Below are 17876 nucleotides of genomic sequence, written 5' to 3' on the forward strand. Positions count from 1 at the left end.
GAGCACAGGAGGACAGGAGAAGCAACAAAGAATGCTGAGAGCGTCTTTAAATCGTTCCCACTGTGGCTGAGGGAAGGAAGTGAAGCCACACTAACTGGCTATGAGACCAGGGAAGAGGGGGTGGTGATGATTAGCATGTTTGATGAGCCCAAGGAGGAGAGCGGGCGGAAGGAAGGAGGGCAGAGTAGGATGAGAGTAAATTGTCCAATTTTAAGATCATTACGGCAATCTCCTAGTCTTCTATTTGGGGCAATAGCTATTGTTTCTGGAAAGTTAAACTAATCCAGGTTAGTTTATATGACCATATGAAACAGCAGTGACGGGGAGCATACATCATCCTCTGCAGGGGCTGAGGGAGAAAGAGAAGGGAGATGAAGCTCATCATAGAAGCTCAAGACCGCTGAAGAATGAATCCCAAACAGGGATAAAGAGGAATAATACAGTATGAAGGAAGGAATCATCTCTGTTCATCAGATAAACCCAAGTCTCCAAATCGTATCAGTCAATGGCTCAAAAATAGCTATCAGCCTCTTGACCCCAATCAAGTCACCAAAACTCTCCATGCCTCAATTTTCACATCAATATTTATTTCCTGCACACCAAAATGTTGGCATTAGTTATCTCTGATTTTGGAATTATAGAAGATTCTCATCTTTTCCTCTTTGTGCTTTTGCTTATTTTCCAAGTTGTTTTATGAGAATATGTGTGTGAGAGGGCTTCAAAATTGGTAAGACATTTTACAAATGTAAATATTATTAATATTGAAAGGACTACCTACCCAAAAATATCTAGCCCAATGTTCCACAGGGCCCCTGCTCAATAATTCTCAGTTTAAAATACACATCGAGTCCCAAACATTAGACCACATGAGACTAAGCAGCCTTTCTAGGAGGCTACAGTTAAAATAAATATATTATCTGGGAGTGTCATGTTCTCTCCAACTAAAGATCTGTCTACTTAAAAATTTTGCCTAGTCTCTGTCCTCATTGGGTCTTTCTAGTTAATCAATCTAATTAAAGGTGGTTTATCTCTTGGAGCCATCAAAACGTATTTGTCATATTTCCCAGACTCTCAAAGGCAGTCAAAGGTAGTGTTAAATGAATTGGTGATAATGTAATACTACTCAATCATGTGCAATGTGTTCCTTCTTCCTAGAAAGATATGTGCAACTTTAACAATAATCTAAAGCAACACTTCATCCCCCGAATGTCAATCTACCAGTGAAAATTCTGGTACTAGGACAAGCTGAGAAAGATGTTCGGAGTCAGTCTCTGGATTTCCCTGAAACGATAGAGAGGTGGGTTCTTTTTGCCTATCTTACCTGCACATAGGAGCAGTCCTAATGGCTTCTAGAACACTGCCTACAAATGATTCCTTAAACTCCAGACAAAAGCACAAAAAAATAACTGACCTTTGGGTTTAGAACTGAGGCATTGTCTCCACCACCTATGCAGCAAAGTCTGTTTGACTCTTAAAACCATGGGACCCCTATTTGTCTTCATCCCTGACAAGTACACCATTCTATCTTATGCAAGTCTTAGTAATCCTCCTAACCATCCTGGCTCTCCTGGTCATCCGGAAATCCTATATCCACTATCCACTCTTCCTTACCAAACCCTCCTCTCAGGAAAGAATCTCAAACTGTCCTACACCAAGTATCAGTAACTGAGAGATTACCAGTAGCAGATGCATCTCAGCAGATCCACAGAGCTCTGTCGCTTAATGGTTTCAATTTTGCACATTTCCCATTGTAAAAGAAGTATAACTGATAGACCAGAAGGTGTTACAGAGAATAGACAATGAACTGTCCTACCAGGCTCGCACTCAGCATTCCAGATCTCGAAGTGCTTTGCTATGAAAATCTGACAGGCAAAATGGGCTTTAATGCTTTAAGCCAAAGAATCTTAGAGCCTGGAGTGCCATTATCCTTAAGTGCTACATTGCAAGGTTAAGAACTATTGAGTTGTCTATGATGGGTTTTAATAAAAAAATCAGAGAAAGAACTTCATATGGAAGAACTGCATGGGATTGAAAGGTGACAGGTTCAGGATGATGACACCTCAGATTTAACTGTGTAACTGTGGGCATCGGCCACCCATGAAAGAGGAGATCTGTGTGCTGACGGACTTCCCACCACTCTTGAATTTGTAACAAATACAGAGAACACTAAACCATCCATGCATAAGGCCTGTCCCACTTTTTAGTTATTTTCTGCCATTCCCCATGCTGAACCTTTCATATGTAAATGTAGGGTCCAATTGTTCATTCCTGTTGCAGGTAGAAAACAAACCCTGCATGTAATGGCTCTGAAAATTGTCTCCATAACTATACAAATGGAAGGAAATACTAAATTAAGCGAGAGAATATTATACCTTATAGTGACCAAATAATGGCTTGTTGTACATAAGCGTATTTGTTTTAAGGTGCTGTTTTGAATCTAGCATGAAAAGAAGGGCAGAACGCTTCACAGATGAGGTACTACAGTGCAAGTCGTTATTGGGAGTTGAATTCATAAGTACAATGCCAACTAAAAGCAAAGCCAGAATAACTGTTTAATGGTGAAGGTATTTGTAAATAGAATATGCACTCCAAGAAGCCACCTGATACGACAGCAGGTCATCTGCAAATGCAGTCTCTGTACATGCTGTTGGGACAGTCTCAGACAAGGATCTTAGAATAAAAGCCAAGCAACACTCCATGCTGGCAAGGGCAACAGAAAATAATCCATCTAAATTCCCCAGAGATACAGCAAGGCAAGCTCATTTACTTAGATCTTGTATTATTTCAATTCTGGTTTGAGTAACGGTATATCGCTTTTGGAGGGCTCACAATAGCCTGGTAAAATATAATTTCACGTAAGATATAAAGCGTTAGCTTTGTAATTTTGCTGATTACAAAAATAATATAAACAGGTGAAATCTTTAAAAATAAAATCAAAAGCTCTAATTTTGCCATCTCTAGAGATTGCAACTAGTAACAGTTTGGTTTAAGTTCTTCCTGACCTTTTCCTACAAATATATACGTTCATACATCAATTTTTAATATATTCAACAACATATATGCATAAATAACAGACAATATATTCAATGATACTGAACAATATTCAACAATAATGTCTATTATGTACTAAACATTGTTCTAGTTCTTGGGGATACATCAGTGAAGAAAACTGACAAAATCCTCATCTTCATTGAGCCTACACTGTAGTGAGAGAAGATAGATGGTAGACAATACAAAAAATACATAAATAAATTATGTGTTACAAACTGCTAGGAATTATGGGGCAAAAATAGATCACGATAAAAGGGATTAGAAATACTCAGGTGCCAGGCTTCTCTAACAGGTAATATTTGAATGATAACTTTAAAGAGGTGAGGATTTGAGCCATGCTGATATTGGGTTAAGAGTATTTCAGCTGAGGGAGTAGCCAGCGCAAAGGCCCTGAGGTAGGTTTGTGAGTGGCATGTTCTAGAAATAACAAGGAGACCAACGTGGCTGGAGAAGTATGAATGAGGGCTGAGGGTAGATAATGAGGTGCCAGATTGTATACGGCATTGCAAACCTCTGAAAGAACTGTGAGTTTGGCTTTTACTCTAGTGAAATAAGGAGACTTTGAAGAGTTTGTGAGCAGAGTTGTGATAGGATATGACTTAAAATTTAAAAGCCTCTGGCTATTGTATTGAGAAGAGAACATAGAGGGGAAGAGTGAAAGTAGAGAGCCGGATTAAGAGGCTACAGCCATGAAATAGTCCAGAGATGATGGTGGCTTGGACCTGGGTGGTAGCAGTCGAGTGGTGAGAAGTGGTCAGATTCTGGATAAATTTTGCAGGTAGAGACTGTTGGACTTCCTGATGAGTTAGATGTGCAACATGCAAGAATCATGTCTGCGAAATTTTTGGCATAAGCATCAGAAAGGATTTAGTTGCCTTAACAGAGATAGGAAAACAGAGAAAGGAGCAGGCTTGGGAGAAAAAAGATTGTAAGCTGTGTTTTGGACATGTTAAGTTTGAGGTGTCTATTAGAAAAATATGTGTGTATATATATATGTGCATACACCCACATAAGTTATTCTATACATACTTCTATACATTATTCTAACACATTACTCTGTGGCTTGCTTTCTTTCTTGTGGATATTCTTCTACATCAGGACATACAGATTGTCTCACAGGACATAGATATTTTGTGTGGATTCATTTTAGTCTTTATTATAGTGTACTAGGCAGAATTCTAAAGATAATCTTTAAGATTTCCATCTGCCCACCCTCCACTTTGTACAAGTCTGGTATAATCCCATCCCCTTGAGTGTGGGCAGGACCTATAAATATGATAGGATCATCACTTCCATTGTTAGGTGATGTTATACTGCAAAAGTGATGGGATAGCCACTCCTGTGATTATGTAAGTCACTCCTGACATTACATAAGCCTCTGTCATAGCCAACTGAAATGAGATGCTCCTGTTGGCTTCGAAGAGCAAGCTGCCATCTTATGAGAGGGCCATATGGCTAGTACCTGAGGGCAATCTCTAGGAGCTGAGAGACCTTTGGCCAGTAGCCAGTAAGAAAATGGGAACCTCAGTCTACACTACAAGAAACTCAATTCTGCCAACAACCTGAATGAGTTTTGAAAAGAATGCCAAGATCCAAATGAGAATGCCACCTGGCCAACACCTTGATTTCAGCCTTGTGAGACCCTGAGAAGAGAATCCAGCTATGCCACACCCAAACTTCTGACCTACAGAAGCTGTGAGATAATAAATGGGTGTTTGTCTTAAGCTGTTGAATTTGTGGTGATTTGTTATGCAGCAATAGAAAATTAATATTCATTGTATTCCTGTCAATGTCTTTAGGAGCCAAGCGTGGATACCTCCTTCCCAAGGAGCAAATGGCTGAAGAAACTGCGAAACTCGCTAACATGATAACCCATGAATGTGAGTATTTCTTGAGCCACTATAAATAAATATAATCAGTTATATTTAGTAGGTCATTTCTGCCTTCCATCCTTTTCAAAGATCACAGAGTCTTGTAATGGAATAAACATACAGTGATCTTCATAAGGTTGCAGAATTTAAAGCTCAGAAATTTAGTTCTGGCCCTGTGTCTACTTTATATAACCATTTGTCATAATTTTCCACCCATAAACCAAGGAGTCTGGCCTTAAACCACGCATTCTATCAAGCCCAGCAGGCACCACTTTCAACTTGAACAGGCAGACAGAAGGCGAGTAATCACTGTGGCTCGCCGACTAAGTCACTCTGTTCACCACAAGGCGGGAACTCCATTAAATATTTAACACAATCACAATGAGAATACCCAGCAGGTGGACAACTATGATTACTTGCCCCATAACCCTCACAGCAAGTGCCTGCCAGCACCTGGGATGAGGTTTACATCACTTTAAAGACATCCCTTTGTAGCTTCTATCAAAAGGAAGACCAACAGTTTCAAAACTGAGATTTCAAAATAAGGATCATTCTCTTGCTGCATATCTTTGGGCAGAGTTTCTGAGGAATTCCCAGAAGTTATTACAAGGTAGGAAAGATACAGAATGTGAAAATCTAGTTTCTACTTCAACTGTGGAGCTAAAGCAAAGGCTGATAGAGTAAATTCTCTCTTATTAACAGAAAATAGACACTGGCATCATGAATCCCCAAATTGACAAGTTTACCGTGTTAGTTCAAATTGGAGAAGCAACTACCAAATGCACACAAGAGGATGTTTAGGGGTTGGCACCCACAGTTAGAGATCTGAAGAATCCACAAGATGGTCCATAGGGCAAATCATTCATAAATTGCTGCTGAACAATTTCATTCATGCAGCAGGGAACACCTCCCTACCCACTGCCATTCATCACGAATATCTATTTGGGTCTAAGATGAGCAAAAACTAGACTCTATTGTATTAAGCCACAGAGATGTGGGAGTTCATCTATTGCCTTAACTGATGAAGTTATTTGAATGTGGGCAGCAGAGCCGTGTTTGAAATACACCAGTGTAACTGGCTTTTAGCTATATGTTGTAAGGATTGGTGGGTTGCTTGGGCCTGGGCAGTGTAGCCAGCTCCTGAAATTTGATCATCCCTAATACCTCTAGGTAATCTGGCTCCTGGATGTCTGGACGCTCTTGTAAAGAGCCAGGTCTGCATACTGCTGGCCCCTATAGGGGAAGATATGGTAACCATCTCCCCAGGGTGGCCTAAGACCACAGGACATGCATCCAGCCTTCACCATCTTTGCAGCTTACTCACGTTATGGTTCCTCCTCTGACTAGAAAGGAAAGACCTAGCTTTCTTGAAGACTTACAGGTTATCAGATTATTGCCACCATCCCTTCTTTATTGTAAACAATCACCCTTAACTCCTCTCTTTGACTAGGGATTTTCTTTTTCCTTCCCTACTGTGTCTCTGGAGGAAGAGGACATTGGAGCTGGTTGGTCCATAATCAAGGGCTGCTGGTCTGCTGCTCTGTGTAAAGACCCCTTCATTTAGAGAAGAGGACCTGCTTCTAGCACCAGCCCCTCGCCCCCGGAACTAAAAAGCTAGTCCTCCATCAGATTAACACCTTCACCTGATATTTATACAGGACTGCACAGTATAAAAAATATTTATATAGAATTTTACATGTTGCAATATGTATATAAGTAGTACACTGAAGACTACTCAGCTGGTGAGTGGAGCAGACAAGACAAAAAGGTAGGTCTACCAGCCAAAAATTTATGCACCTGTGTGGAGAGAGGAAAGACAGAGTGGCGACGCTATTGCCCAGCCAGCCCCTCAGCAGCTGGTCCTCCCAAGAGGCCCCTCAGAAAGAGAGAATTAAATTAGAAATCAGAAGGTCCAGAGTCTGTTCCATACTGTGCCTTGAGGAGCTGTGTGGCCTCAGGCAAGTCATTTCAGCTCTTGAGCCTCTGTTTCCTCATCTGTAAATTAAAGAAATCACTAATATTTCTATTAACTGAAAGTTGATATATCTACAGTATGAAGCCCCAGAATAATGTCAATCACTTTTGGGTGTTCTATCCAAAGTCACTATACTGCGTGATGAATTGGGGTCCTCCTTCATGTTCAGTAAAGAGAATTCAGGTTGCCAAAATTCGCCACTGAGCCACTGAGAAATTTAGGATAGATATCAGAGTTTACGATAATTGTGTTTCTGGCAAATTTAAGTCCATTATATAGATTTACATTGAGAAAATCTGTGTGAAAAACAAGCAATGCTTTGAAAAGGATCCCCCATGCTAGCTCTCAGAAAATTATCATTCTTGTTAACCAGCCTTAAACTATTCAGGGACATCAGTGAGTGAGGAGAATAAAAAAGAAAGCACTTTTCCCAGTGGAGATAACCATTGGAGATAATTCATTAATCTTGGGTTCTAAAAAATTGTTTCCTTACATTCTACCACTAATAAATAACTACTCAGTTATGACTCCTGGGAAAAATTATGACTCCCACGTGCCAGACTCAAGAAGAGAGGACTCAAACCTTTGCAGGAAGACGACACAGTTCTAAAAGGTACCCTTTATCTCTAGGATGATTCCAGAATTACTTTTAGTAAAAAGATGAGGCAATTCCATTTTGTCATGGTATTTTTTTATCTTGAGGACAATACTTAATACATTAAATAAAATATTATCTGAAATGGTTGTCTTTATCATATGATCACCATCTTACATCAGGCTTTGTGGGAAGAACGTTCAAGCCTCTTAGCCTCTTGTGGGAGCGCTGGGGCTCAGTCTGGAGTTTGTTTCATTTATTATTAACATAAACAGCTAACACCTGTCATGGAGGCAAAATATACTTGAGAAGGGAGGAAGCCTAAACAGATAAATAATTTTGCTTTTCCTGGTGTGAAACATAACACACACACACCACAACACATACACACAATTGTAGGACATATCTACTAAATGTCTGTATTTAGGCAGAACTCTCTCTCACTTCCATCTGCATTGATTAATTCCTTTCCAATTCCCGCCCCCCGCCCCAAGGAAGAGGAGGGAAACCTAAAGTAACTTTAAATTCTAGCACCATGCAAAGAGAGCACGTAAAAATCATGGTATAAGACATCTTCAGATTTGCATTTAAAATCTGACATTAGCTGTGGCAGACTGAAAGCATTTTCGGTGGAAGGCCAAGAAGTAGTGATGGTCTAAGTACGTGCTTTATTTTATCATAAGGAAGAGAGTGATTCCATGAATAATCACTGCTTAACCTACCACAGTTTACTGTCTTCAGACATCATTGCTTCTAACTACCAGATAAGGGCATGAAGTTTTTATGCCCAACTCCACAGAAATGACTGTCCCATTTTTGCTCAAGAGTCCATGTTCTTCTTTGTATAAATCAGTGGGGCAGGCTGCATTAATGGCATGGACTGTCAGTGTGGAGAAAAATGTAAAATGTCTGTATCAGTAATCAGGAAGAGATGTGGTAAGGGTCTGCCTGTAGACATAAGGATACAGTATATTCAAGCTTACTATTGTCTTAGCAAAAAGTGTTCTTGAGATATTAATTTTCATAAGAAAAAAAGAGCAATGATTAGACAAGAATTTTTCATTCCCTGATAAAGATGAAGATGCCTATAGCCTAGGACCTAGCATGTCATTCTACTAGATATAGGTGCTAGAAAAAGTCTTGTACATGTGCACTTAGAGATATGTACAAGCATGTCCTTGGCAGTTATGTACGTAACAGCAAAACTCTGAATCCAAATGTCCATCAACACTACAGTGGATAAATGAAGTGAGGTTTATCCATACAATGGAATACTTTGCAGCAGTGAAAATAAATGAATGAATTATAAATTCATGTGATTCAGGAAGATAGGTTGAATGAAAAAGCAAGGAACATAAGAATACATGTAGTATAATTCAGTTTATATAAAGTTCAGAGATATTCAAAATATAACAATATATTTGGCCGGGATTCAAACATATGGGATGAAACCACATAGAGAAGCAAAGGGATAAGTTCAAACTATGATAGTTGTTACCTCTATGGTGAAAATAAAGGAGTTGGGATTAGAGAAGATCAATACAAGGATTCATAAGTCATGACCACATTCTTTTTCTTAAACTGGGTGGTGGGTGTTCACTGCCTAATATTTGTTATACCTTTACATATGTCTTATGAACCAACTATTAAAAATGGTGTAATTTGTTGATTTTTTTTGCTTCCTCAGAATTTGACTTCATGGTCCAAAGCTAAGAGCAGAAGAATAGCAATCCGCACCAGATTTAGTGCTATAATTTGGGGTAAGACTCAGCCATCATCCCTTTACATCTAATCTAATATGCTGACTTTGTAACAATGAATTGACAATTAATGATTTTTCTGCCTTGCAAGTCTTTCAATTTCTTCAGCTATTACTGATGTTAATAATAGAATACTGAGAGCATTTCTTCACAAAATTGTGGGCATAGAAATTCGTTCTTCAGTATTCTCTCTCTAAACTCAAGGAAGAAAGAAACATAGCAAAACTCAAAACTTCATAAAATCACTAACTCAGTTGCAATGCCCATGTATACAAATATTGACATCCATAAATCATTTCCACTCTGCCAGTCACAGAACCAAGGTAGCAGTGTTCTTCCTTACAGAAGGAGAACCTAAGAAGCTTTGGACTGTGTACTTTGCCAAGGAAGGTAACTCAGAGTTCACAAATCAGAACTGAGGAGAGTGAGTAGTGGTCAGCACTGAGATAGGTGAGGGAGCACCCTGGAGAGACGTCCAATCCAGACTGGGAGTTCACGAAAGTATTTCCAGGGTAGCAGCATCTCAGTGAGAGGCTCAAGAATGAAGAGAAAATACACAGAGGATGTAGCCTAGGGGAAGAGAGTTCCAGGTAGCTACAGAGAAGTGGTGAGTTTGGGGAATTTAAAAGTTCCCTGCAGAGATCTGGAAAGCTGATCTGACTAAAGGTATAAATTAGACTTACCAGTCCAGCCTCCCTGCCATCATCGTGTCCCACTCCAGACAGTGGAGACAGCACAGGGCAGTGTTAAGAGTAAGGGCTGTGGAGTCTGAGACAGAATCCTGGTCTGTCTCCAGAGTCATAGACCAGCCCTCAATTTTTGTAAAATGGGGATGATGACGCCTACCTCTCAGGGCTGCACGGATTCAGTGTTCAGTTATGGTTACTAATCTAGCCCTTGTTCTGTAGCCAGTGTGATCTTTCTGAAATAGAACTCCTGCTTCTCCCCCACCTAAAACTCAGCTACCAGCTCTCCATTGCCCAGGATAAATACTCAAACCTCCTAGCACGGCTGTCAAAGTCTTTCAGTGCTCTGTCCCCCGCGTCTCTCTTCAGCCTCAGTTCCCCAAGCCCCCTGCTTTCTCAGCTTTGCCTGGACACCCGTCTCCTCACTCTTCTTCCCCAAAAACTCCTGTTACTCTTCAGATTGTAGCTTGGCAATCCAGAATAGGACACTTGTAATTTATTGAATAAACACACACACACGCAGGCCTTTGATACGTTCATATGAATTTAATTTACATTCTATACTACCTAGGATTCTGCAGGTCAGAATCTGTATTGTTTCAATATATTCTGTATATCAGCACAATGTGCCTATATAATTAACGTTAAACTATAACACCAACAATTTACTGTTTCTTGGGAGCAATTTTTAAAAATACGGTAGTTATTCTGACTTCTATTGGGAAATAACCATGTTATATACACATTTTTATTATTAAATATTTCATAGTTTAATATAAATAATAAATACAAAATAAATTTAGCATAAAATGTACACAGGTACATTTAATGCATGGGTACATGTGTATGGTACATTTAATATAAAATGTACCCAATCAGAAAAGAGCATCAGACTAATACACAGTAGATAGCCATTTTGCCACCAATCAGGGTGAGACAGGAAGTTTTCCTGTCAACAGTAGGCAATGCTAAAAATCAGATTACAGGGGAAAGATGCAAAAGAATTGCCAGTAAAGTTAGGGATTGCTGTCGATCTGTATGATGTCCGTTTTTTGCTTCAACCAATGCCATCAACAGTGTGACAAGTGAACTCTTAAGACTGCAACTAGAGGACTCCTCTTACCTCGGCATCAAAGCGAGGATCCTGGTAGGCATCACTGATGTTCACTGGAAGGCCAGTAGAAGCCACCAGCTCGGCAATGCTGTTATTTATTAGCCAGTCGGAGTATGATGATTTCTCCACGCTTTCTTTGAAACTATCAGAACGCCAAGGCAGGCAGTAAGAAAAGAGAGAAACATAAGTTTGCTTGAAAGCAAACCCTATAAAACTACACTCATAGCGAGATTGCCTATCCTCACTAAGAAGGGATAAGGGACTTTAGTTACAGAATAATGGTGAAGTAATTATCGGTAGCTACTTCAAAAAGACTTACCAGCTATAATGTAAAATAACCAAATCCATGGATAGAAATGATAGATTCTCTATAATCCGGAGAGCAACTCTAGGTTGTATTTAGGCCCCAAAGCAGGCAGACATAAAGTAAAGAATCACATAATAAATTGACGACAGGACGCCAATGCAGTTGCATAATAAATTCCACTGACCTTCCTCATGTACCTCCCCCAATTGAGGAGAATAGATGTTTGGTACCAAGAAAGATTAAACCCAAGAATGGGGAAAAATCAGGAACTAAACTGAGAATTCACAAAATTTTAAACGTAGCAAAAGAGCACATCTACACTATGCGTAATCTTAGTAATTTTGTAACTATTTTTTGTAGCCTGAGAGTACTTTTTTGGACAAAAACACATTTTCTACTTGCAAAATCTCACTGGAAAACCTGTTTTAACTCGACTGACCCCTAACATTAATAGCTTAGATTATATCCATATTCAATTTGAACAAGGAATTTTATGCTAAATGATTTTGTGAACTTTCCCCTGTATCATTTTTACCTCAAATATCAAATGTATAGAAATGCTGTAAGAATTAGTAAGATTTCCCACTCCCTCCCTCCCTTCCATCTTTTCCTTACATATTGAGCACTGCCAAGAGCTGTGGAAATGCAAAATTGAGTACTGTTCAAATTAGCATTATTAAGGAGAATTTTCATGGAGGATGTTAGATTTGCGGCTTGCCAGGTAATAATCAAAATTACGTGCATTAATGCAAGTATACCAGGATAATATTTTCCAAACTACATTCTGTGGAACCCTGGGTTCCATAAGATGTTACTGAATGTACTACAGCAAGAAGAATAACAACACTATTGACTTTCTAATCTAAATTGCATTGTATGTAAGAAAAATACTAAACCCTGTACATAGTCATTGTTATTATGCAATAACGTGCCTGTATGGAATTTGTGCTATATTGAGAATGCTGGGAACTGGCATGGAGAGGCCACCAGATGCATGAATGAGTGAGAAGCATAGGCATTATTTGCCGTCATTAATGCATTTCATCTGTAATGATTGCTGGTTTGTGTCTGATCAACTCAACATATATTTGTCATATTATTCATCCTTTATTGTATATTAAACATTACTAGTACATAAACATTCTCTATTGATCTCTGGTTGAAAAATGGAAGTTTTAATAAAAAGCTGAGTCTTGTAGTTTATAGACGGTGCCTAAATCAAAGAAGTAAAACGATCGAGGACTTCAAACACAAGATGAGGACTTTATTTTCTAAAAAGAAGGAACACCAAAAAAGTCCATGTTGTATTTTCTCTTTGCTATATTAAATCTGTGAGTGAAATTTTATGTTGTGCTGCAACGAAAGCAAAATATAAGAAGAAACATGATAATGCACCTGATACAAGGATCCAACCTAATGAAGTCGTCCCATTTTATAAAAGGGAGTAACTGCATGCTCATCATTTCTTGCAGGGATTAATTGATCTGTCAATTCATTTTGTGCTGTCTGTGCACTGGATTCCACACCACAATTTTTTTAAAGTTCTGTGATAAAATAGTGTGGAGTGTGCTGCCCTACTGTGTAGTTGGAAGAAGAACTGCAGGGGGACCCTGGGGACTGGTCAGGGAAGGAATCTGAGAAAGAAATATTTGGGGGAGGGGCAGGCAAGGGAGGGTGAACAGGGACTAAGGAAGGAATCAGTTTTATCAGCAAGTGTCAAAAACCTTTAAGCTGGATCTTTCAGGCTGGGCAAGAGTCCAGCAAGGAGAGGCTGGAGGGGTGAGGAGGAAAGCACTGATGGAGGAGGGAACAGCAGCAGCAAAAGACACAAACTCAACAGAGCACAAGGCTGTGTTCTTGGGACATTGAGTAATCCCCTTTGGTGGGAGCACAGGACACACATTGTGCTGAATAAGACTGAGAAGGAGGCCAGGGCTTAAAGGCAGAGGCTTTGACCAGGAGCTGAGACCTTAGTTATAGGCAATGGGGAACCGATTAAGAGTGTCGGGCAGGGAAGAGACATCATTCAAGCTATTTTAGGAAGCTCAATCCAGGGACAGTGAGCAAGAAGAATTGGCTAAGAGAGACTGAAGGTGGGGAGAGGTCCTGGTAGACCGGTGAGGTCGTGCAGGTGGGAGATGATGATGCTGGCCACTCCAGAGGTGCTGCAGAAGATTCCACAGGGCTTGGTGGGCGGACAGCAGTGGCTTACATTTTGCTCCTGTGTGCCCTTGGCTCTATTAGCAGAAGGGAGTTGTTTTGAAGAGTGGGGAGATGGGGAAAGATAAAAGATATTCTGTGAGCCTGGAACGCTATTTTTTTTTAAAGATTTTATTTATCTTTTTTCTCTCCAAAGCCCCCTGGTACATAGTTGTATATTTTTAGTTGTGGGTCCTTCTTGCTGTGGCATGTGGGATGCTGCCTCAGTATGGCTTGATGAACAGTGCCATGTCCGCGCCCAGGATCCAAACTGGCGAAACCTTGGGCCACCGAAGTGGACTGCATGAACTTAACCACTCGGTCACTGGGCCGGCCCCTGGAACACGTTATTCATTGTTGAAAATCCAAGACTAGAACCCATATCAAATCTTTAACACTGAAAACACTGATACAGGGTTGGGATTACCTTCAGGGAGAATAAAATGGATGAGATCACTCAGGGAGAGAATATATAGGGAAATCTGTATCTAGGGGAAGGAAGGAGAAGAAAGAGAGTGATAAAAGGGGAGAAGATGAAGAGAATAAAGAAAAAAGAGAAAAAAATTTACTGTCACTCATGGTAGGCCAAGGGCCAGGCCAGATGCTTTACCTAACTAATTTGTTTTGTCCTTTCGTAAATCCTATGACATGGGTATGATTCTCTACATTACACAGATCAGAAAACTGAGGCTCAGAGATGCTAATTAACTTTCCCAAGTGGAGTTCGGACTGTCAGCTAAAATGTGACTTGAAAGTCCCAGATTATTCTGTTTATCATGTTGCCTCTCTGAGAAGGAGTGGGTAGGAACAGAGTAAGAATCACAGGTTCTCACCTCAAGAAAATAAGCGAGTAGCCAGCCTAGAGAGTTTCAGGAAGATGCTGCAGACAATAAAGACTTCAGTCCAAGACTGCAGTCAAGGAAGGGGGAGGAAAAAACATTGGGTTTGATAATCCAGAGCTTTAGGTCCCTACTTACAGAACTCCCAAAAAAGATGACGACAGAAACACTGAGCAGGGACTCCAGAGAGATTCATTCTAAATCTAAAACATGCTTAGAATCTGGTTTAGTTCGGGCTGCACATGTACTGAAATCACTCTAAAGTTGTTGAACAATGTTAAGAGGATCGGCTCTGTGCAAGGCACTGTGCACAGGAGCTTCTGAGGTGGTTTCTAGAGAGTATAAGCCATGGTCTCTGCCCTCATGGAGCTTGCCACCTAGTTGGGGAGATGGAAAATAAACACTGACATTTAAACAATGAACAATTTAAATACTAAGTTCAAATTCCCAAACAAAAACTTATCACATGGCTGTAATGACCAATTGCCAACTCAGTTATACAAATCATGAATGCAGAAGAAGTCCAGGGAGGGAGAAACCACTAGCTAAGTCTTCAGAGAGGAACTGAGATTTGAACTGACCTATAGCGGCAACAGTGCAAACAGATTTTCTGAAAACTACCTCTCCATTTCTTCAGTTTAATGTTGCCCAGGTACATAAATTAAGGCCCAGGGTGACAGAATGCCAAGAGAGACAGTCAGGAAGGTTGATTTGTCACTCCTCATATTTGTATCATATTCTGGCTTTTGCACCAGTTCAACCTTCCAAATCCTAATGTTCTACTGTAATGCAGAATCATGACTCTGAGTTACAGCTTTCAAAATTTTGCTTCCTTTCTTAAAAAAAAAAAGGTAATTTTATTTTATGATTAAGACCATGGATTTTGGAGTTAGACAGACCTGATTCAAATGCCTATTGTGACGCTTTCTAGCAAAGTGATCTCAGGCAAGCTATTTACACTTCATCTGTTAAAAATAGGTATAATAGTACTACTTAGACTGTTGTGCAGATTAAAGTAATAATTTATGCAAGTGCTTAGCATACTATTGAGCTCATTGTGAACATTTTTTAAAAGTACCAATTTTTTAACAACTTCTAAAGTAAATTCTGCATGTTATAGGATCCCTTTGTACATTTCAGCAATGTGGTGTTATGAATTCAATCACAAAGGAAAGGGCCCAAATTATTTCTGCTTCTTGAGGGACACACCTGGCTTAAAGGATCAGTTCTTTCATTAAGGTAGGTCAACACCCTCCGATTTATGAGGACCCTTTATTCTGTGTGATTTCCTTCCTTTCGATTGATTGCTGTTGGAGCAGAACATGGTAAGATCATGGACATGGCCACATATGGTTGTGCAGGTTCTGCCCTGCACAGGGGTGCCCCATAAAAGGGATGAATAGGGGCTGAAATCTAGCCTAGATGTGCACATTGGCTTGGAGCTGCATCCATCCAAAGAGGGTACCTTTTTCTAATTTTCACAGAGACACTGTATGGGCTGACAATGACCCTGCTTCAATCTTTTCTTCAACACATCTGACAAATGGGCATCTAATATCAAATTGAATGCCTTCAGTGACAGGGAACTCATTACCTACCAAAATATTCCATTCCATTTTGTGGCAGCTCAATTTACTTTCTAATCATTATCATCCTTTGCTCCTAGTCCTATGGTTTTAGCTGCAGAGCATGGATCTCAACCTTGAAATATTTCACAATAAATTAATGTGCTCCCCATAGTCTTCCACCTAAAATCATTCTTTCCCAGCCTATCTCCAAGTCCTTCAGCTACTCTTCTTGTAGCACACCTTCGTTATTCTCACCAGCCCAGTCTTAGAGGTGTCCCTGCTGGTTAATACCACTCTTGAGTATGAAAGCCAGTCCAGAGCAACACTGAGGAGGCAGATCTGAGCAGGATGAAGATGGGATGACCAACTCCTTTATTTTAGATCCTTTTCCCACCAACAAAGGTCAGGATTGATAGCTCGTAATAGATCTTAATTTTTTATAGATTTTTAGAATTAATATCTAAAGTGGAATTAACCAACTTTCTAGGTCCAAAAAATCAGACAAGAGATATCACAGGCCAAAATATCCAACACTAAGATTTTCAGTTTGGGCCCTACCCAAGATAAGGAGAGTCTCTGCAGTTTGGAAACACATCTATAATTTGATTACTCTGCAGCTTGTGGGTACAAATGAGATCACGTCAGCTGAGTGGATCTTAGTTGCCCTGTGCATGATTGCAAAACCACGGACACCTCCAAGTCCTCTCCCCATCCCTTGTCAAGCCCACTGCTGGGAAGGAGGCTGGACACTGGCTCCCAGAGCACCAAAGCTTCATGAAGTAAGGGAAGAATACTCTCTCCCAAGCTCTGCATATTCTTTTGGTCCCTAGGTCCTAGGGCCATACTACTTGTATCTACATTGTCACAAGTTTCCTCATTAAACAACCCGTTTAGCTTCTGCTCATACCCCTGTCTGTATAGATAGAGGATAGGGCTGGGCTGACCATTCATATATGGATGGCTTCCTGGGTGCCAACTCTTTCTTTCAGCAAAAAGAAAAAGACTCTTACGAATCATTTCCTGCAAGCAGATGTTTAGTATGAGTGTTGGGTGTGTGTATGTTCCCAAGACACTTATTGCACATGAGTACACAATAGAAAGAAGAAAAAGGGCTTAGAATTCTTGACAACATTCATTTGTTGTTGAAAACGAAAGATTGGTTGAGCAACCATTCAAAAGTTTCCAAAGTTTTTTTTAAACAAATCAATTTATTTGTCCATATTTAATAGCTTCTCACCTTCAAGTCATAACACTATCTTGACCCCTGCTGGGGAGATGCTCCAAAAAATTCCTACTTAAAGAAAAAAACAACACAGCAGACAAAAAAAATAAGAGTCTGAGAAAATTAAAATAATATAATTGACATCTAAACTTCAGTGAAACTTCCTTGAAAGTAAAAATTAACTACTTAATAGCTTGTTTTAACTCTTTAAAAAGTAGACCTCCCTAAGATCAAGATTTGTTTAAAATAACAAGTGAATGGTAAACAAATCTTTTAGCTTGTTATTTTACCAGAACCAGGTGCGTGGAAAGAGGTAGGGTTTTAAGAGAGTTTCCTGCAGGGCTGCAGTCCAGATTCTTCTTCCTGGGTGGTATCTTGCTTCTAAGCGTGAGACTCACGCTGACTTCAAAGAGAGCTTCCTGAGCTCAAATATATTGACCATGGAGGGATAAAAGAGAATTGCCCTATTTCAGAAAACACTTAATTCCTGAAATGAGGCTGTCCCTGAAGTGAGGGCCAGTGAGGTAGATATAAGCCTCAGGGTTGACAGGTTGGAGAGTAGTGTAGCAGAGAAATCGATACAAGTAAAGCAAAACAAGACAAAATAAAATACCCAAGACAAGTAATTCACCATCTTCAATTGTCTGACAAGTCTATCTTAGCTAAAGGTACAAACACAGAAAATTAGA

At 39.9% G+C, this 17876-nt stretch overlaps 1 protein-coding gene across 1 annotated transcript in view; it reads right to left on the reverse strand.

The window, feature by feature from the left end:
* The window catches only part of PDE11A (phosphodiesterase 11A), a 385868-nt gene that overhangs the window by 171998 nt on the left and 195994 nt on the right, over window positions 1-17876 (reverse strand). Inside the window, exon 6 of the mRNA XM_046659861.1 lies at window positions 11062-11194. Coding sequence (XP_046515817.1) covers window positions 11062-11194 — 133 coding nt within the window. The remainder of the gene's footprint in view (window positions 1-11061; window positions 11195-17876) is intronic.

This window comes from Equus quagga, chromosome 4 (genome assembly GCF_021613505.1).
Source record: "Equus quagga isolate Etosha38 chromosome 4, UCLA_HA_Equagga_1.0, whole genome shotgun sequence".
Classification (NCBI taxonomy): Eukaryota; Metazoa; Chordata; class Mammalia; order Perissodactyla; family Equidae; genus Equus; species Equus quagga.